General features: G+C 32.2%; 1 protein-coding gene and 3 pseudogenes across 1 annotated transcript; all 4 read left to right on the top strand.

Moving 5' to 3' along the window:
• The first annotated feature begins 229 nt into the window (after nt 1-229).
• On the top strand, nt 230-2,010 carry LOC148199382 (sugar transport protein 10 pseudogene; annotated as a pseudogene).
• Nucleotides 2,011-4,980: 2,970 nt separating this feature from the next.
• Nucleotides 4,981-6,761, top strand: LOC148199381 (sugar transport protein 10 pseudogene; annotated as a pseudogene).
• A 2,970-nt stretch (nt 6,762-9,731) lies between these two features.
• On the top strand, nt 9,732-11,511 carry LOC148199380 (sugar transport protein 10 pseudogene; annotated as a pseudogene).
• A 4,241-nt stretch (nt 11,512-15,752) lies between these two features.
• Nucleotides 15,753-21,525, top strand: LOC124842837 (fructose-1,6-bisphosphatase, cytosolic-like). The gene is made up of 12 exons (XM_047319422.2): nt 15,753-16,029; nt 16,144-16,191; nt 16,407-16,481; nt 17,002-17,063; nt 17,291-17,357; nt 17,859-17,972; nt 18,238-18,324; nt 19,146-19,216; nt 19,307-19,372; nt 20,187-20,273; nt 20,352-20,427; nt 21,221-21,525. The coding sequence occupies exons 1-12, from the start codon at nt 15,871-15,873 to the stop codon at nt 21,332-21,334; spliced, it is 1,026 nt and encodes a 341-aa protein (XP_047175378.1). The 5' UTR covers nt 15,753-15,870; the 3' UTR covers nt 21,335-21,525.
• The last annotated feature ends 844 nt before the right edge of the window (nt 21,526-22,369 follow it).

The raw sequence follows: 22,369 nt of genomic DNA, 5'->3' as shown, positions 1-22,369 counted from the left end.
AACAATACACACCAGTTTGGCTATTAACAACATGATAGATAATTAGAAGCATAAAAATATATTATATTGTTGGCGAAGTTATTTTAATTTTATAACTCATCCTTATCCGTTAGATGTTATTATTAGCATATTTTAGATTATAAAACAAGTTCCTAAAATCTGATATGCAGAAAAAGAAAGAAAGTTTAAGAGAAAGAAAGAGATCCAATTAAAATATAACATTTTAAAGATGGCAGGTGGAGCTTCTGCTACTCTAGAAAATGGAAGACAATATGAAAGTAAGATCACGTTATTCGTGTTGGTCACATGTTTTGTAGCAGCCATGGGCGGTCTACTGTTTGGTTATGATCTTGGAATCACGGGAGGAGTGACTTCCATGGAGCCATTCTTATTAAAATTCTTTCCGAGTGTTTATAAAAAAATGAAAGATGAGTCTCTCCATGAAAGTCAATACTGCAAATTTGACAACGAACTCCTTACTTTGTTCACCTCTTCTTTATATCTTGCTGCATTGGTAGCTTCTTTCTTTGCTTCCACCACCACAAGAATGATGGGACGCAAGACCTCTATGTTTGCAGGTGGTTTATTCTTCCTTGTTGGTGCGTTGTTGAACGGTTTTGCAGTCAATATTGAAATGCTCATCATAGGTCGATTATTACTTGGTTTTGGTGTTGGATATTGTAATCAGGTAAGGCTTTGCATCATTGTCAATGCTTTCCAATTTGGTTATATGACTATGGGGAAACCTTCATTATTAAATTGTTTTTAACATTTCGTTTTTCTTTTTTGTTATTATTATTTCCAATAGTCTGTACCTGTCTACTTGTCTGAAATGGCTCCAACATCGACAAGAGGTGCACTTAACATTGGATTTCAAATGATGATCACAATTGGCATATTGGTTGCAAACCTTATTAATTACGGCACTGGAAAACTAGAATATGGTTGGAGAATTTCTTTAGGTGCTGGTGCAGTTCCTGCAATCATGCTATGTGTAGGATCTCTTTTCTTAGGTGACACCCCTAACTCCTTAATCGAAAGAGGTAAAAAAGAAGAAGCTAAGAAAATGTTGCAAAAGATTCGTGGCGTGGATAATGTTGACGAGGAGTTCCAAGACCTCGTTAATGCGGCTAAAGCAGCCAAAGATGTTGAACATCCATGGAAGAACATTACAAAACCAAAATACAGACCTCAACTCACTTTTTGCTCTCTGATTCCCTTTTTCCAACAATTCACTGGCATCAATGTCATCATGTTTTATGCTCCTGTCCTCTTTAAAACTTTAGGCTTTGGAAACGATACTTCCCTTATGTCTTCAGTTATCACTGGAGGCGTTAATGTGGTTGCAACTTTTGTTTCCATTTTCTCTGTGGACAAGTTTGGAAGAAGGATATTGTTCCTCGAAGGTGGGATTCAAATGCTTATTTGTCAGGTAAAAACCTTAATCTAATTGATAAATAATGTTTGTTATTTTAATATTTAAAAATAACAGTTTTATCACTAAATTCATTCGTTACCGTGAACAACTAATTTTGAAATTCATAATATGTGTAGCTTGCTGTCGGAATCATGATTGCTCTAAAGTTTGGAGTGAGTGGTGAAGGCTATTTTACCAATGGAGAAGCAGGTCTTCTCTTATTCTTTATATGTGCGTACGTTGCAGCATATGCATGGTCTTGGGGTCCACTAGGTTGGTTGGTTCCTAGTGAAATATGCTCTCTTGAGGTTCGATCTGCAGGTCAGGGCACCAATGTTGCTGTAAACATGTTATTTACCTTTGTCATTGCCCAAGTTTTCCTAACCATGCTTTGTCACTTGAAGTTTGGTCTTTTCTTCTTCTTTGCTGGATTTGTGCTTATCATGACCATTTTTGTTGCCTTGCTCCTGCCTGAGACAAGGAATATTCGAATTGAAGAAATGAATCAAGTTTGGAAATCACATTGGTTTTGGGGGAAATTTATTCCGGATGATGTAGCCACTGGTGGTCATCCTCGTATGACTACAGTTTGAGATTAGATTGGTCAAGTACTTCATTTACTCGTACCAACAAAATTTCTATCATTTTCTCAAACAGCTCATTGTAATTACATAATTCCTACGATTTGTAATAGATATACTCATCCAACATCAAATTTTTTTTATACTACATAATATTTGTAATAATAGTTTAGAATATTGTTTGGATTTTGCTAGGTTTTGTCTTAAGCCTGATTTTAATGATAAAATATTTAAATTATTAACAACTCAAAGGATTCAATGCATGTCCATGACAAGTTATTATTGGACAAAGAAACACGATGTGAGTGTTCTAAGATATGTTTTGGCTAGAAAAAATCGCATTCTCGGTTTCTATGACAAAGGTAAAAGAACGGGGGAATAAAAGAAGTGAGTTTACCCAATGGACGAGTTAATGGATGGATAATGGCTTTAAACTTCACAAAAAATTAGATATTATTTTACGATCACTTATGTTGTTTAAATATCAATTACCACTTAGTGTTTAAATTTAGTGAGAACTGAAATTGGTGTGAAATTATAATTCCGATATTTGAGTTGAGCAAATAACTAATTTACAAATTAAAATTTTATCATGAAATCCAATTCCATTTTGATATCTCAAAACGAGGACAGTTATGTGCTAAAACTATGTTAGGTTTGACAAATAAAAGAAGAAAGAGTGCATTAAGAGATGGAACAAATGAAAATATTGGATGTTTTTTTTCTTTTAAGGGCGTTTCTCTTTCTACAGGGACTTTTTCTATTTGGATGTGAGTGTTCTAAGATACTTTTTACCAAGAAAATAATCACATTCACATTTTCTATGATAAGGGTAAAAAAATGAAAGAATAAAAGAAGTAAGTTTAATCAATGAACGAGCTAATGCATGGATAACGTCTTTAAACCTTACAAGAAGCATATATATTATTTAAATGTTAACTTATAGTGTTTAAATATCAATTACCACTTATGTAAATAGTGTTTAATTTTAGTTTGAATTGAAACCGGTGTGAAATTAGAATTTTGATATTTGAGCAAATAACTAGGTTACAAATTAACATTTTATCTTGAAATCGAATTCCGTTTTGATATCTCAAAATTAGGGTAGTTATGCCGTAAAGTTGTGTTAGGTTTGACAAATAAAACAATAAACAGTAAATTAATTGTGGTGGTTGGTGGCCGCCACCATCAAATTAAGAGATTGAACACATGAAAATATTGAAGTTTTTATTTTGGTTTTGGTTGAAGAATAGTTATGTTTCCTAACTCAAGTAAAAGAAGAAGAATTTCTTAATTTTATTTTACAAAATTAGATTTCCAAAGAATGAGAACGCATTTATATTTGAACTTACGGGAGGTAAATGAAAGGAAAAGTTCTTTTAAATACTTAAAATATCAATGAAAATATTGACATGCTCATCTAAACGAATATTACTTATTGTTACCAACTTTATGATGGAGGTAGAATAGTTAACGGAATTTAATTTAATAGAACTTGAAAAATTATAACTAAACATAGAAGAGTATGACTTGTTCACATGGATTGGAAACCCAAAATAGGTTTTATGTATTGAATGCTTCAGAGTTTGTATGTACCAATTTAGGGTATCATCGACATAGAGTTTCACAATAAATCTTTCAAGAGTTTTTTTATTTTTATTTAAGTTTGTCTCATGTGTTTACATTATATCATCAAATAAGTTAAATTGATGATCATATTAAGGTCAACGAAATCTTTGGATTCGTTCATGATTTAGGTCATCCAAGCGATAACCTCTTACATTAAGACAGTCATAGTCATGAGATGTTATGGCCGATAACTTTTTATTGTGAGATCCTGTTGTTGATACTATTTTATTGTAGGATTTTTAAGACAATAACAAAGTCTACAATTAATGACACCTTTTGTTACATTGGTTTTTATTGTTGTCATCAAATGCCGAAACCAAGTTATCAATACTAACTAACAAAAATAAAATAAAACAGAATCATTAAAAGAAAAAAGGAATTAGTTGGAGAAATAAAACGAAGATAATACTAACTAAAACTAAGGATCCTTTCATGAAAAATAAATTATTTAAGTCAAATATGTACAAATTTGTTTTGTTGGAACTTGTTTTCTTTTCTAGTCCTCCAAACATGTTAATGAAATTTCTCCTTTTTGAAGCATAATACTAAATAAAATTAATAATTTAAAAAATAGGTATTTTCCTTTCAGTTCTTTTTTCTTAAGTTTTGGTTACTTATGAACTTTCTTATTTAATTTTTTTCTTTTTGGTTCAAACTATAAGCTTGGTGCACCGATTTATTTTTTTTTAGAATATATTGTTGTAATAGATTCACAAATTTATTTTTCTCTTCTTTTTTATGTGACTTGAGGTTTAGAATCGAGTATTAGAAAGTCAATTATTTCTTTTGTGCAAGAGACAAACAACAAGAGTACTCAACTGTCTCTTAAATAAGTTGTGCATACATTTTCTTTCATCAATTATTCAAAATTTCAGTAAAAGCAGTTTAGTTTATGAAATTAAAGTTTTGTTATTTTTTTTAATAAATTCTTATAAACGCAATATTAACTCGTATGAACAAATAAGTTGAGTATTAATCGATGTTCTTTAATTATAAACAAATTATTATCACCCATAACGACGAAATTAACCTTGGTTTATAAAACCACGACTCTTTAAATTTTCACTAACTAGTTCTTATCTTAAGTCCTTAAAATAACTTATGAGTTCTAACGTGAAACAAATAACAATACACACCAGTTTGGCTATTAACAACATGATAGATAATTAGAAGCATAAAAATATATTATATTGTTGGCGAAGTTATTTTAATTTTATAACTCATCCTTATCCGTTAGATGTTATTATTAGCATATTTTAGATTATAAAACAAGTTCCTAAAATCTGATATGCAGAAAAAGAAAGAAAGTTTAAGAGAAAGAAAGAGATCCAATTAAAATATAACATTTTAAAGATGGCAGGTGGAGCTTCTGCTACTCTAGAAAATGGAAGACAATATGAAAGTAAGATCACGTTATTCGTGTTGGTCACATGTTTTGTAGCAACCATGGGCGGTCTACTGTTTGGTTATGATCTTGGAATCACGGGAGGAGTGACTTCCATGGAACCATTCTTATTAAAATTCTTTCCGAGTGTTTATAAAAAAATGAAAGATGAGTCTCTCCATGAAAGTCAATACTGCAAATTTGACAACGAACTCCTTACTTTGTTCACCTCTTCTTTATATCTTGCTGCATTGGTAGCTTCTTTCTTTGCTTCCACCACCACAAGAATGATGGGACGCAAGACCTCTATGTTTGCAGGTGGTTTATTCTTCCTTGTTGGTGCGTTGTTGAACGGTTTTGCAGTCAATATTGAAATGCTCATCATAGGTCGATTATTACTTGGTTTTGGTGTTGGATATTGTAATCAGGTAAGGCTTTGCATCATTGTCAATGCTTTCCAATTTGGTTATATGACTATGGGGAAACCTTCATTATTAAATTGTTTTTAACATTTCGTTTTTCTTTTTTGTTATTATTATTTCCAATAGTCTGTACCTGTCTACTTGTCTGAAATGGCTCCAACATCGACAAGAGGTGCACTTAACATTGGATTTCAAATGATGATCACAATTGGCATATTGGTTGCAAACCTTATTAATTACGGCACTGGAAAACTAGAATATGGTTGGAGAATTTCTTTAGGTGCTGGTGCAGTTCCTGCAATCATGCTATGTGTAGGATCTCTTTTCTTAGGTGACACCCCTAACTCCTTAATCGAAAGAGGTAAAAAAGAAGAAGCTAAGAAAATGTTGCAAAAGATTCGTGGCGTGGATAATGTTGACGAGGAGTTCCAAGACCTCGTTAATGCGGCTAAAGCAGCCAAAGATGTTGAACATCCATGGAAGAACATTACAAAACCAAAATACAGACCTCAACTCACTTTTTGCTCTCTGATTCCCTTTTTCCAACAATTCACTGGCATCAATGTCATCATGTTTTATGCTCCTGTCCTCTTTAAAACTTTAGGCTTTGGAAACGATACTTCCCTTATGTCTTCAGTTATCACTGGAGGCGTTAATGTGGTTGCAACTTTTGTTTCCATTTTCTCTGTGGACAAGTTTGGAAGAAGGATATTGTTCCTCGAAGGTGGGATTCAAATGCTTATTTGTCAGGTAAAAACCTTAACCTAATTGATAAATAATGTTTGTTATTTTAATATTTAAAAATAACAGTTTTATCACTAAATTCATTCGTTACCGTGAACAACTAATTTTGAAATTCATAATATGTGTAGCTTGCTGTCGGAATCATGATTGCTCTAAAGTTTGGAGTGAGTGGTGAAGGCTATTTTACCAATGGAGAAGCAGGTCTTCTCTTATTCTTTATATGTGCGTACGTTGCAGCATATGCATGGTCTTGGGGTCCACTAGGTTGGTTGGTTCCTAGTGAAATATGCTCTCTTGAGGTTCAATCTGCAGGTCAGGGCACCAATGTTGCTGTAAACATGTTATTTACCTTTGTCATTGCCCAAGTTTTCCTAACCATGCTTTGTCACTTGAAGTTTGGTCTTTTCTTCTTCTTTGCTGGATTTGTGCTTATCATGACCATTTTTGTTGCCTTGCTCCTGCCTGAGACAAGGAATATTCGAATTGAAGAAATGAATCAAGTTTGGAAATCACATTGGTTTTGGGGGAAATTTATTCCGGATGATGTAGCCACTGGTGGTCATCCTCGTATGACTACAGTTTGAGATTAGATTGGTCAAGTACTTCATTTACTCGTACCAACAAAATTTCTATCATTTTCTCAAACAGCTCATTGTAATTACATAATTCCTACGATTTGTAATAGATATACTCATCCAACATCAAATTTTTTTTATACTACATAATATTTGTAATAATAGTTTAGAATATTGTTTGGAGTTTGCTAGGTTTTGTCTTAAGCCTGATTTTAATGATAAAATATTTAAATTATTAACAACTCAAAGGATTCAATGCATGTCCATGACAAGTTATTATTGGACAAAGAAACACGATGTGAGTGTTCTAAGATATGTTTTGGCTAGAAAAAATCGCATTCTCGGTTTCTATGACAAAGGTAAAAGAACGGGGGAATAAAAGAAGTGAGTTTACCCAATGGACGAGTTAATGGATGGATAATGGCTTTAAACTTCACAAAAAATTAGATATTATTTTACGATCACTTATGTTGTTTAAATATCAATTACCACTTAGTGTTTAAATTTAGTGAGAACTGAAATTGGTGTGAAATTATAATTCCGATATTTGAGTTGAGCAAATAACTAATTTACAAATTAAAATTTTATCATGAAATCCAATTCCATTTTGATATCTCAAAACGAGGACAGTTATGTGCTAAAACTATGTTAGGTTTGACAAATAAAAGAAGAAAGAGTGCATTAAGAGATGGAACAAATGAAAATATTGGATGTTTTTTTTCTTTTAAGGGCGTTTCTCTTTCTACAGGGACTTTTTCTATTTGGATGTGAGTGTTCTAAGATACTTTTTACCAAGAAAATAATCACATTCACATTTTCTATGATAAGGGTAAAAAAATGAAAGAATAAAAGAAGTAAGTTTAATCAATGAACGAGCTAATGCATGGATAACGTCTTTAAACCTTACAAGAAGCATATATATTATTTAAATGTTAACTTATAGTGTTTAAATATCAATTACCACTTATGTAAATAGTGTTTAATTTTAGTTTGAATTGAAACCGGTGTGAAATTAGAATTTTGATATTTGAGCAAATAACTAGGTTACAAATTAACATTTTATCTTGAAATCGAATTCCGTTTTGATATCTCAAAATTAGGGTAGTTATGCCGTAAAGTTGTGTTAGGTTTGACAAATAAAACAATAAACAGTAAATTAATTGTGGTGGTTGGTGGCCGCCACCATCAAATTAAGAGATTGAACACATGAAAATATTGAAGTTTTTATTTTGGTTTTGGTTGAAGAATAGTTATGTTTCCTAACTCAAGTAAAAGAAGAAGAATTTCTTAATTTTATTTTACAAAATTAGATTTCCAAAGAATGAGAACGCATTTATATTTGAACTTACGGGAGGTAAATGAAAGGAAAAGTTCTTTTAAATACTTAAAATATCAATGAAAATATTGACATGCTCATCTAAACGAATATTACTTATTGTTACCAACTTTATGATGGAGGTAGAATAGTTAACGGAATTTAATTTAATAGAACTTGAAAAATTATAACTAAACATAGAAGAGTATGACTTGTTCACATGGATTGGAAACCCAAAATAGGTTTTATGTATTGAATGCTTCAGAGTTTGTATGTACCAATTTAGGGTATCATCGACATAGAGTTTCACAATAAATCTTTCAAGAGTTTTTTTATTTTTATTTAAGTTTGTCTCATGTGTTTACATTATATCATCAAATAAGTTAAATTGATGATCATATTAAGGTCAACGAAATCTTTGGATTCGTTCATGATTTAGGTCATCCAAGCGATAACCTCTTACATTAAGACAGTCATAGTCATGAGATGTTATGGCCGATAACTTTTTATTGTGAGATCCTGTTGTTGATACTATTTTATTGTAGGATTTTTAAGACAATAACAAAGTCTACAATTAATGACACCTTTTGTTACATTGGTTTTTATTGTTGTCATCAAATGCCGAAACCAAGTTATCAATACTAACTAACAAAAATAAAATAAAACAGAATCATTAAAAGAAAAAAGGAATTAGTTGGAGAAATAAAACGAAGATAATACTAACTAAAACTAAGGATCCTTTCATGAAAAATAAATTATTTAAGTCAAATATGTACAAATTTGTTTTGTTGGAACTTGTTTTCTTTTCTAGTCCTCCAAACATGTTAATGAAATTTCTCCTTTTTGAAGCATAATACTAAATAAAATTAATAATTTAAAAAATAGGTATTTTCCTTTCAGTTCTTTTTTCTTAAGTTTTGGTTACTTATGAACTTTCTTATTTAATTTTTTTCTTTTTGGTTCAAACTATAAGCTTGGTGCACCGATTTATTTTTTTTTAGAATATATTGTTGTAATAGATTCACAAATTTATTTTTCTCTTCTTTTTTATGTGACTTGAGGTTTAGAATCGAGTATTAGAAAGTCAATTATTTCTTTTGTGCAAGAGACAAACAACAAGAGTACTCAACTGTCTCTTAAATAAGTTGTGCATACATTTTCTTTCATCAATTATTCAAAATTTCAGTAAAAGCAGTTTAGTTTATGAAATTAAAGTTTTGTTATTTTTTTTAATAAATTCTTATAAACGCAATATTAACTCGTATGAACAAATAAGTTGAGTATTAATCGATGTTCTTTAATTATAAACAAATTATTATCACCCATAACGACGAAATTAACCTTGGTTTATAAAACCACGACTCTTTAAATTTTCACTAACTAGTTCTTATCTTAAGTCCTTAAAATAACTTATGAGTTCTAACGTGAAACAAATAACAATACACACCAGTTTGGCTATTAACAACATGATAGATAATTAGAAGCATAAAAATATATTATATTGTTGGCGAAGTTATTTTAATTTTATAACTCATCCTTATCCGTTAGATGTTATTATTAGCATATTTTAGATTATAAAACAAGTTCCTAAAATCTGATATGCAGAAAAAGAAAGAAAGTTTAAGAGAAAGAAAGAGATCCAATTAAAATATAACATTTTAAAGATGGCAGGTGGAGCTTCTGCTACTCTAGAAAATGGAAGACAATATGAAAGTAAGATCACGTTATTCGTGTTGGTCACATGTTTTGTAGCAGCCATGGGCGGTCTACTGTTTGGTTATGATCTTGGAATCACGGGAGGAGTGACTTCCATGGAACCATTCTTATTAAAATTCTTTCCGAGTGTTTATAAAAAAATGAAAGATGAGTCTCTCCATGAAAGTCAATACTGCAAATTTGACAACGAACTCCTTACTTTGTTCACCTCTTCTTTATATCTTGCTGCATTGGTAGCTTCTTTCTTTGCTTCCACCACCACAAGAATGATGGGACGCAAGACCTCTATGTTTGCAGGTGGTTTATTCTTCCTTGTTGGTGCGTTGTTGAACGGTTTTGCAGTCAATATTGAAATGCTCATCATAGGTCGATTATTACTTGGTTTTGGTGTTGGATATTGTAATCAGGTAAGGCTTTGCATCATTGTCAATGCTTTCCAATTTGGTTATATGACTATGGGGAAACCTTCATTATTAAATTGTTTTTAACATTTCGTTTTTCTTTTTTGTTATTATTATTTCCAATAGTCTGTACCTGTCTACTTGTCTGAAATGGCTCCAACATCGATAAGAGGTGCACTTAACATTGGATTTCAAATGATGATCACAATTGGCATATTGGTTGCAAACCTTATTAATTACGGCACTGGAAAACTAGAATATGGTTGGAGAATTTCTTTAGGTGCTGGTGCAGTTCCTGCAATCATGCTATGTGTAGGATCTCTTTTCTTAGGTGACACCCCTAACTCCTTAATCGAAAGAGGTAAAAAAGAAGAAGCTAAGAAAATGTTGCAAAAGATTCGTGGCGTGGATAATGTTGACGAGGAGTTCCAAGACCTCGTTAATGCGGCTAAAGCAGCCAAAGATGTTGAACATCCATGGAAGAACATTACAAAACCAAAATACAGACCTCAACTCACTTTTTGCTCTCTGATTCCCTTTTTCCAACAATTCACTGGCATCAATGTCATCATGTTTTATGCTCCTGTCCTCTTTAAAACTTTAGGCTTTGGAAACGATACTTCCCTTATGTCTTAAGTTATCACTGGAGGCGTTAATGTGGTTGCAACTTTTGTTTCCATTTTCTCTGTGGACAAGTTTGGAAGAAGGATATTGTTCCTCGAAGGTGGGATTCAAATGCTTATTTGTCAGGTAAAAACCTTAACCTAATTGATAAATAATGTTTGTTATTTTAATATTTAAAAATAACAGTTTTATCACTAAATTCATTCGTTACCGTGAACAACTAATTTTGAAATTCATAATATGTGTAGCTTGCTGTCGGAATCATGATTGCTCTAAAGTTTGGAGTGAGTGGTGAAGGCTATTTTACCAATGGAGAAGCAGGTCTTCTCTTATTCTTTATATGTGCGTACGTTGCAGCATATGCATGGTCTTGGGGTCCACTAGGTTGGTTGGTTCCTAGTGAAATATGCTCTCTTGAGGTTCGATCTGCAGGTCAGGGCACCAATGTTGCTGTAAACATGTTATTTACCTTTGTCATTGCCCAAGTTTTCCTAACCATGCTTTGTCACTTGAAGTTTGGTCTTTTCTTCTCTTTGCTGGATTTGTGCTTATCATGACCATTTTTGTTGCCTTGCTCCTGCCTGAGACAAGGAATATTCGAATTGAAGAAATGAATCAAGTTTGGAAATCACATTGGTTTTGGGGGAAATTTATTCCGGATGATGTAGCCACTGGTGGTCATCCTCGTATGACTACAGTTTGATATTAGATTGGTCAAGTACTTCATTTACTCGTACCAACAAAATTTCTATCATTTTCTCAAACAGCTCATTGTAATTACATAATTCCTACGATTTGTAATAGATATACTCATCCAACATCAAATTTTTTTATACTACATAATATTTGTAATAATAGTTTAGAATTTTGTTTGGATTTTCTAAGATATGTTTTGGCTAGAAAAAATCGCATTCTCGATTTCTATGACAAAGGTAAAAGAACGGGGGAATAAAAGAAGTGAGTTTACCCAATGGACGAGTTAATGGATGGATAATGGCTTTAAACTTCACAAAAAATTAGATATTATTTTACGATCACTTATGTTGTTTAAATATCAATTACCACTTAGTGTTTAAATTTAGTGAGAACTGAAATTGGTGTGAAATTATAATTCCGATATTTGAGTTGAGCAAATAACTAATTTACAAATTAAAATTTTATTATGAAATCCAATTCCATTTTGATATCTCAAAACGAGGATAGTTATGTGTTAAAACTATGTTAGGTTTGACAAATAAAAGAAGAAAGAGTGCATTGTTGTGGTTGGTGGTAGCAACCATCAAATTAAGAGATGGAACAAATGAAAATATTGGATTTTTTTTCTTTTAAGGGCATTTCTCTTTCTACAAGGCCCTTTTCTATTTTTATGTGAGTGTTCTAAGATACTTTTTACCAAGAAAATAATCACATTCACATTTGCTATGATAAGGGTAAAAAAATGAAAGAATAAAAGAAGTGAGTTTAATCAATGAACGAGCTAATGGATGGATAACGTCTTTAAACCTTACAAGAAGTATATATATTATTTAAATGTTAACTTATAGTGTTTAAATATCAATTACCACTTATGTAAATTGTGTTTAATTTTAGTTTCAATTGAAACCGGTGTGAAATTAGAATTTTGATATTTGAGCAAATAACTAGGTTACAAATTAACATTTTATCTTGAAAATGAATTTCGTTTTCATATCTCAAAATTAGGGTAGTTATGTCGTAAAGTTGTGTTAGGATTATATCATTGGTATGTTGTTATTTGGATAATTTGTGTGGTGTGTTGTTACTAATATGATGTGCTGGATTGAGGGTAAAAGGGTGATTTTTGATTGAATTGATGTGGGCCAAATTCTAGAAAGAAAGAGAGTTATAGTAAACTTTTGGTTTTTATTTGTATTTTAGGCCCAAGGGCAAAAAAGTCATTTTCACCCTTATTAATTAGTGCAGATATTAAGTTATGAGGGTATAGAAAGTAAAGAAAGGAAAATAAATATGAACAAAAATATAGGTCTACATGAATCTTTAAATATTGGGTGGTTGTTGGTAATTTTAAAAAAAGTAGATAAAATAAGATAAAGATAGAAAAAGAGAAGATAAAAAGGATAAAGGGAAAGTAGGGTTGCACATTTTAACCTACATCTAAATCGGAAAAAAAAATAGGGGGGAGAGAGAGGGAGAGAGAGAAAGGCGGTTATAGGAGAGAAGAGGAAGAACTGCAAAAACTTTAGAGATTTGTGGTGTTTTAGAGTGTAGGCCCTAGGATTGGCCAAGGTATGGGTAAGCTTACCATTGTTTTTTTATTGTAGTATTTGTTATTTTGATTAATAATCCTTTTTTGATATATGTTTATATGATTATTTGTTGCTATGTTGGACAAGGGTTTATGTAATATTTGTGTTGGGTTTTCCCTATGAATGTATGTATGGTTTGTTGGATTATCCATATAGAGGGTTTTATGCTAAGGGAGAACAAAGTTATGAGGCTTAGGGGTTTCCATGCAAATATATGTGTAAGGGTGTGGTAATAGTCATATGCAGTACAATTGGGTTTTATTGGGTATAAAATGTCAATGATTGGGTTTGGGTGATTCAAGTGAAGTATTATATTTGTTTGAGTATGTTTACATGGGTATGTGAGGATTGAATGCATGTATGATGTTGTTGAGTATGTTTCCACGTGATTAAGGTTGATGTGTGTATGTTTGAATACTTGAATTATGTTTAGGATGTGTTTCGCTTCGGCAATAATTGATTACCATTAGTGATAATCGATTATTTGTTCGTCGATGTTGAGTCTGGTTGCGGAACAATCAATTATCTGGGATGATAACTGATTATCCCTTCTTGTGTGATGTTTCTGGGTAATTTTCATTGAGATAATCAATTATCAAAAGTGATAATCGATTATCACAGTGCATTTTTGTGTAAAATGTCAAATTTGATGAAGAATGGACGTAGACCAAGTTTGAGAAGCTGTGGAACGTGATGATAATTAGAGAATGAGAGTAATGGTTATGTTTAAGGTCAGTTTTGGCTTGTGATTGAGAATTGAAGAATGAATGAGTTTGGGATCTACAAGAGTATGTGATTGATGAGCATGAGAGTGGAGGATAAATGTATTAGTTGTACCTCGTAAATCCTTGTGTTATCTGCAGATAGGTGCTTTCTTTTGCCTTGTGTGCATTGGAAGGGTTATTCGTGTAGTGAGCCTTCTTTGTGTGTAGGTGAAGGTGTCTTCTTTGTCCTTGTGTGGCAGGATTACATGTTCCTTAGCTGGATTGCTGGACTACTCGAATATATATGTATAGGGAATCTATAGATGGGTACAAGAGTGTGACTAATTCTTTCCATTGTGGTTTTTATAATACGGTGATGCTCATGATGTTGTTTATGACTGGGATAGTCATGATGATAGTGTGTCTATGATGATGATCATGGTATTTGAGATGTTCTAAGTGATGTTATGTGATAGCAGCGTTACTATAATAGTTATAGTAAGTAGTTAGCATAGGTGTTAATGAGTGGATAGACCAAGGGTTTATGTGTGAGATGTTAGTGATGACATCAAGGGTTAGAGATCGAGGATCGAGGATCAAGGATAGAAGATTGAGTAATTCATTTTAATTGAATTGTCATGTTAATGGGTTATGAATCATATTGTTATTACTACTATGTATGGGGTGTTTGATTATTTGTTAATTTAATCAGTATGTTTATATCATGTTATTATGATTGTTTTATGTATCTTACCCCATAAGTGTTTTTGTTTGTGTGTTTGTGAATGATATTATTGGCGATGATCGTATAATGCATTATACGTGAGTAGATGATGTTGTAGATGGTGTTGAGACATTATAGATTTGAGAAATGACGAGGGGTAGACTTGAGATTTTATTTACAGTTATTACTTTTGAACTTTAAGACAATGTAACTGGAGTCATTTTATTTCCTTCGTTATTTTCATTGGACAAATGTTTTGGAACTATTATGTTTTATGCACGTTTAAATGTTGAGGTTTTTGAAAATATGTTTTCACGTTATGTTAAAGTTTAAAATTTTACCGATTTTTGAATAACCTGTGACACCCTGAAAACTAGAGTGTTGCACCGATGGTTAATCTTGGTGATTAGCTCGGACAAGTACAATATGGTCCCTGTATCAAAAATCTTATTGGCAAGAAATCCAGGTGAGTGTATCCCGTTAAAGATGAATGATAATATTTTACAAGGGTTTTTGTGTTAAATAAAAAGGCTTTTTTGATTGTTGACCAGGTATGTTATTCATGGTTCTTGATAACATTGACATCAACTTAGGTACTATTTAAATAAATTTTACTATCAATTTAAATTCACAAAAGTTTAAATTTTGCATAAAAGAAATATTTTTGTCTAGATAGTAAAAAAAACTGTTTATTTGATATAAAATATTTTCCAATTTCATTGAGTACAGGGGTTTTTCTAGGGCAAGGTATTGATATAAAATAACAACCTTTAAAAGCGTAAGTGAATGTTTTAAAAATTATAAAACATAATAAATTAAAAAGAAATACTCTTATAATAATTTTGTTTACTAAGAATATAATAGAAAAAATAAATAATAACAAATATGTTATTAAAATTTTAAAACACATGTAAAACGGTATTTATAATCACATGTCAAAGTAAAAGATGACTGTAACTTTTTCTCAAAACTTGAGGCATAATGATAGGAAAAGGAAGAATATTTATCAGTATAAAAGAAGAATGTAGGAAGGAAAATACAAGTTAATAATCGTTATCCCGAGCATCAGCAACAAATATGACATTCCACTCTTTGCACTGCCACGTGTCAGAATAGCCCCATCCCATCCTTTTCTCTTTTCCTTACTCCTTTCTAACAAACCTCGAAATCCGTATCTAATCTCCCAAGTGGAGCCATTGACTGGTCTCTACTTCATTACTTTCTATTTATCGTTATTATTTAATTTCGTCCTCTTCTTCTTAAATATATAAATATACGCAGTCATTCATGTGACGTTTCTGAGGTGGGATTGCAGTTGTTAAGGTTATTGAAGATTATTGGAATTGAAAATGGACCACAGTGCCGATGCACAGCGCACGGACTTGATGACCATAACGCGCTTCGTGCTGAACGAGCAATCCAAGCACCCCGAGTCACGCGGCGATTTCACTATCCTTCTCAATCACATTGTTCTCGGTTGCAAGTTCGTTTGCTCCTCGGTTAACAAGGTACTGCCTTCGATTTCTCGATTAGTTTTACTACAAAATCAAGATCAAGACTAATGAAACTTTTGTTACAGTTTATGTGTTTATGCTTGCGTTAATAAATCGTGTCCTGTGCAGGCTGGACTTGCTAAGCTTATTGGACTCGCTGGAGAGACCAATATTCAGGTATGTGTGTGCTTGCTTCTTCATAAATAGATCGATGAATTCTCTTCTCTTTTTTTTTTCATTTTTGGTATGGTGAGATTTCAAAACACAGTTTGCAATGCCACTACGATTGTGGGTATTTGTCTGTAATTTCTTGTAATATGAACAATTGTGTGAATTTTAATTATTTAATTAATTATTTGTTTATTTTGGTTGCATGTGTGTTTGGAATGAAGGGAGAAGAACAGAAGAAACTAGATGTTCTTTCCAATGAGGTTTTTATCAAGGCTCTCGTAAGCAGTGGCCGAACCGTAAGTGATGGTGTGATTTTTTTTTTCTTTATTTATTTTGAAGTTCAGAAGAAGGATCTACGTTGTAACATCAAGGTTTTGGTTTTTTTTTTTTACGATTCTATTTGTCCACAATTTTACACAGCAAAACACTGACATCAATTTAAAATTTTGATTTATTTTGAGGTTTTAAAAATGGTTCAGACTACGATTTAGTCGTGAAGGGTTCTGGATTCTCTATGAATGCATTTGTCAACAATTTTACACGATGTCGAAATTACTACGAAACCATAACAATTTTTTTAAACCTTCGTTATTTTAAGGTCTAAAAAATCAGTCCTTTGGCTGCAACATCAAGGTTTTTATTACCACTTTGTGGTGCCCATGTTTGTTCACAAATTAACGCCATCTAGACAATCACAACAAAACCATATCATAATTTAAACATTCGATTTATATGTTTATTTATTACTTATTATTTATTTTGGCTGGGATTCAATGAATGAGGCTTCAGGTGATAGTGTTGTTTATCTTTGAACAGTGCATCTTGGTTTCTGAAGAAGACGAAGACGCGATAATTGTGGAGCCTTCTAAGCGTGGAAAGTTGTTCATTCTCCCTTTTTCCTAGTTCTGTTAGTTTTTGTTCTGTGTACGAGGGTTTAAATTACAGTTGCAACAATACTGTCACTTGTTGGGCAATTGTGACTTGTGCGAGTTACAGTTGCACCATGGGACAGTTTCTGCAATTAAAAACCTTATAGAAAATGTTTTGCTTGTTTTTTCTGTTCTGATTAGTTTGTTCGATGTTTTCGTTTGCAATTGTTGGGCAGGTACTGTGTTGTTTTTGACCCCTTGGATGGCTCGTCTAACATTGATTGTGGGGTTTCCATTGGCACTGTACGACCCCTCTTCCATCTTGCAATTATTACTATTATGACAAAAAATTAAATGCAATCTGTTACTTGTTTTCCGTGTTGTTCTTAGTTAAAATTATGGTCTAAACTTAATAGAAAATGCTAACAAATTAGTTCTGCATAGAAAGTAACAAAATTTTTATAGGTTTAATAATTCTATCTACTGATTTCGTAGTTTTTAATAAATTTTAGTCAATTGTACAGTATGATAGAAAACATGTGTTACTAGCATTCCTTGACTCCATAATGCAATGTTTTTACTGAAGTAAACTTCAATTTTAACTAAAAACAGCTGTAACAAAATCAGCTAAGAAACTACACAAGTACATGTAACTTTTGGCCACCACTACCAATAATAATAATAATTATTTATAGTACTATAATTGTGCTTTTAAGGGAAATGCTCTGCTGCTTGAGTTATGTATGGAAGGATCAAAATTCCGGACTAACTGGATATTGCGTCTGCCAATTGAATATGTTGTAGATTTTTGGAATTTATACGTTAGCAGATGTCCATGAACCAACTATAAAGGATGTCCTGCGTCCTGGGAAGAAAATGGTGGCAGCTGGTTATTGCATGTATGGAAGCTCTTGCACGGTATGACAAGACTATATAACTTTTTATTGCTTAGAATTTAGATACCAGTATTTGTTGGGTGCACCTTTTCTGCTTTTTCTTCATTCGGTTACATATTTTATCCTTTTGGACAAAATTTAGCATAATGGTATGAATATTTGTTTCACATTTTTGGGGGAAGTAGAAAACCATATTCATTCTTCTTTTTTCTGGAATAGCTGAGGACTAAAACTTTTCCTTTGCTTTCATAATAAACTTGCAATTTCAAACCTATTTGTTTTTGCAGCTTGTGTTAAGTACTGGAGCTGGTGTTAATGGTTTCACCCTTGACCCATCTCTTGGTGAATTCATCCTAACTCACCCTGGCATTAAGGTATTACTCTTATCACTTATGCGTCACTAATAAAAAATTATCTTCTCTCAGGAAATGCTTGCCTGGCTTCTCGGCTCTTATGAAAGTCAGCACCTGCTTGATTTTCTATTTGTTCACACTGAATCTAACGAAAAACTTTTCTTGACCTTAAACTATGCCCAAAGTCCACAACAGTGTCTTTGGTCAAAGACTGAGCAATTTAAAATTGGATGCCGGATGCTTTTCTTCCCATACGAGCTTGCTCAACTTATTTTAATTTAGTTAGGATGACAACTAATCATGTTGTGTCTTTAGAATAAAATGATGGACAATATTAGGTAAAATATATCTGGGTTCCTCAAAATATCTTAAAATTCAGTTTTAATCTATATAAAAACTAAATGCAATTTTAATATCTTCTACCGAAAATAATGTAGTTTTAACCCCTTTTCAGAGATTAAAAGCATGTATTTTGTATTACAATATAGGAACTAAAAACATGTATTAAATTTTATAAGGACTTATGTTCAATTTCAAACTATTTTGAAGAACCATATTTTGCCCAACAATATTTATTAACTATTTAGATGATTGAAATAAAAGGAATTATTGACATTATCTGTTCTCGAATAATATAAATGTACTCGAAAGTAGGAATTATGTTCCTGTCCAGTGTTCTTTGATATATATCCATGATCTTTTTATCATCGCAACTGTATCTTTACCTGATTTTAAGGCTGAGAAAGTTAGTGCACTATAGAATATAAACACGCGTATAACCACGCCATCTGTGGGTCACTTGAGGCATATGCTGATCATTCGATGTGTTGTTCTTTGTGCAGATTCCAAACAAAGGAAAGATTTATTCAGTTAATGAAGGAAATGCCAAACACTGGGATGGTCCTACTGCAGCGTATGTTCGAATTCAGTAATGTTATAGTGTTCTCAGGTACTACAGAGCAAATTTTGCCATCTTGTAATTTGTATTTTTGCTTCTGTTCAGTTACGTTGAAAGATGCAAGTTTCCAGAAGATGGTTCATCGCCAAAGTCTCTAAGATATATTGGAAGGTATAATTAGATTCTCAATCCTTGAAGCAGTTCAATTTACTTAGCGCCCTTCTTTCAGTCCTCAGTTGAATTAGTTAATTGCCACCCTGCAACTTCTTATTTTCTAGCAGCTAATGCAAACAACTATTAGAAATAATAATCAGACCAAAGTTAAATTTAAAAACAGGTACGAAGAGTTACATTTAATAATGAATAAATAAAAAGAAGTCACCTAAGACTCTCCTTGGTAATGGTTTGTTCCATAATGAAGCTTTGAAATTTTCAACTAAGAGTAAAGTTGAGTTCAAGTATCAAAGGGCTATCTTTAATTAGCACTCGTTGCCATAGTTTTTCAAGTATCATCAATTTCCAAGCAGTTGGTTTTTATTTTCTGGTCTAACATTTTTTTGACCCTCACTCTAAATGACACATCAATTTACTCTGAACAGTGAACTTTCTTCTGGTTGAAATTTACCGGAGCATAGATAAAGGATGAGTCATAGAATAGAAGATAAAAAGACCTGTGATGTAATCCATAGCTGCAATTGTTAAATTGATAACTCAGTTCGTTTTTTCACAAAAAAGCATAAGAAAAATGATAATTCGGGTGTTCTGAAGAATGGGATGCTTAGTCATTTATGCTCAGAACTACATATAATGTTCAACTGCTCTGAAAGTAATCTGCTAACAGAGTTTGTTAATAGCTATTATGAGTTCAACTCAACTTTGGTTTGCATTATCCTCATGAAGTACTGCTCTTGAATCAGACAACAGAATGACTAACCTATAAGTTTCAACTTCTTTTTCAATTTATGACATGTCTATTCATTAACAGCATGGTAGCTGATGTTCATCGTACATTGCTTTACGGAGGCATCTTTTTGTACCCTGGTGACAAGAAAAATCCAAATGGAAAACTTCGGTATGTCATGTTAACCTTCATATTTATTCATTCATTCATTTGAAATTGTTGGCTTATTAATTGATCTGCTTTGTGTAGTGTTCTGTATGAAGTCTTCCCAATGTCATTTTTGGTGGAACAGGCAGGAGGGCAGTCTTTCACGGGCAAGGAACGGGTAATTTACACTCATTTTTATCTGACTCTGCCAATTTTTCCTTGGTTTAAACAAACTGCAACAAAACAATTGTCCCTATAAGAATTAAAGCATTGAGCTTTTAGATATAAACTATAAAGCACAAACATCTCTCTTATTTGAAGTACTCTTGCCACGCCAACATTTTCTGAAAATTGTTCGACATATTTTTGACACAAACTAACACCTTCACAAAATTGAAAGACACCAATGCATGGACACACGTTAATACTAAATAGGCTTTACTTCATCAACTTTAACATTTTGTTTTATTACTCATTTCATTATTCTTTCTCTCTGCGTGTATGTGGTGTCTCCAAGTCTTTTCTTGTATGTCAGTGTTTGTATCATGCCCGGTTTGATACGTGTTCCGTATAAACTAGAACACATAAAGACCAAAATATTAATTAAATCTTTTCTTTTTTTAACTTGAAGCTTGAATCACCCCTACACACTCTTGCTAATGTTTCGTTCGGTACGAAAATAGGTGGAGGGGAGTGTAAATAGAGAATGAAAATGATGTGAAATGAAAATTAAAAAAATGAGATCCATTAGTATTTTGTAGTTCTTTGATGGAATGAAAACAAAGTTGGAATAGCATGAGATTCACTAATGTGTATTAACCCTTCATCGATTCTTTAACCCTTCATCGATTCTTTAACCCTTCATCGATTCTTTTTTCTTTCTCCCTACCAAATGCAACCAAAGGAACTATGGCTATGTAGTTTCAAAGGCACCAGTTGGCAATGAACTGATGAATGTTATATGTAATCAGGCACTTGATTTAATTCCAACGAAGTTGCACGAGCGATCTCCCGTTTTCCTTGGTAGCTATGATGATGTTGAGGAAATCAAAGCGCTCTATGCTGCTCAGGCTAAAGAAGAATGATACTGAAAATGGTTAATGTTCCTTGTACTTTTGGCTACTCAGAAGCTCTTGTTTTCCCTTTTTTTTTCAATTGTTATTAGCAGGTTCTTATAGAGAACTTCTTAGCTGCTCTGTATATATATGCTAATAAAAGTGGTTAGCATGTCCGTCATGGTTATAAAATTTATTTAGAATAAAGTAGCAATTTAGCATGTTACAGGTGAAGGAATTACTGCTTGTATTGCCTCCAAAAGCATTTCAAAGTTAAATCGGCAAACCTTTTAGTTACTACTACATCATCATTGACACATTTTCATCACTTTTTATATCAAATGACTATAATAAAAACACATTTCAAAACACTCGTGAGCCCTATTTCCCCAGTTCGTGAAGATATACAAGTCTAAATAATGTAATGTATAAGAAACATAAGTCCGTTCATCCTAAAACAAATAATAATAAATAATGTCTGAAAAGACTAAAAATGTGCAACAAAAACAAAATAAAAAATTCAATCGGACATTAACTAATTATGGAAAAAATACTCAACCTCAAATTGCTAGACATTTTTTCGTCGGAAAAACTTAAACTAAATCTGAAATTTGATAGAGGATTAACACTTGTATATAACTATAAATACAAATAAATAAATCATAAGCTTCTGGTTTAGCTTGTGATCCTACTTGTGAAAAATAATCGATCACACTGTATTATTCATCATTTATTTCTCTCTGTCTTCTCATTTTCATCTTTATTTTTTTCTATCACGTACATTAATTTCTCTTTTCACTATACCAACTTATTTCGAACCAACCAATTCTTACCTCTAAAAAAATCATTAATGATTCCACCGTGCTTTGAACTATAATAGCCTACCTATATCCTTCAAATCATGAATGGAAAATTATCTCAATTTTTTCTTCGGAAAAAAAGTTTCACTTTAACTAAAGAAATGTTTGGAAAACTTCATAATTAGATGCACCAAACTGGAATATCATCCCAGTTCTAATATCTTCTACTGTAACGAAAAATAAACAAGGACATGAAGAAGAGATA

This window comes from Vigna umbellata, chromosome 4, assembly GCF_029865625.1.
Source record: "Vigna umbellata cultivar VRB3 chromosome 4, Vumbellata_1.0, whole genome shotgun sequence".
NCBI lineage: Eukaryota > Viridiplantae > Streptophyta > Magnoliopsida > Fabales > Fabaceae > Vigna > Vigna umbellata.
The sequence above is the reverse complement of the archived record's forward strand: the minus strand, read 5'-3'. Positions and strand labels throughout refer to the sequence as shown.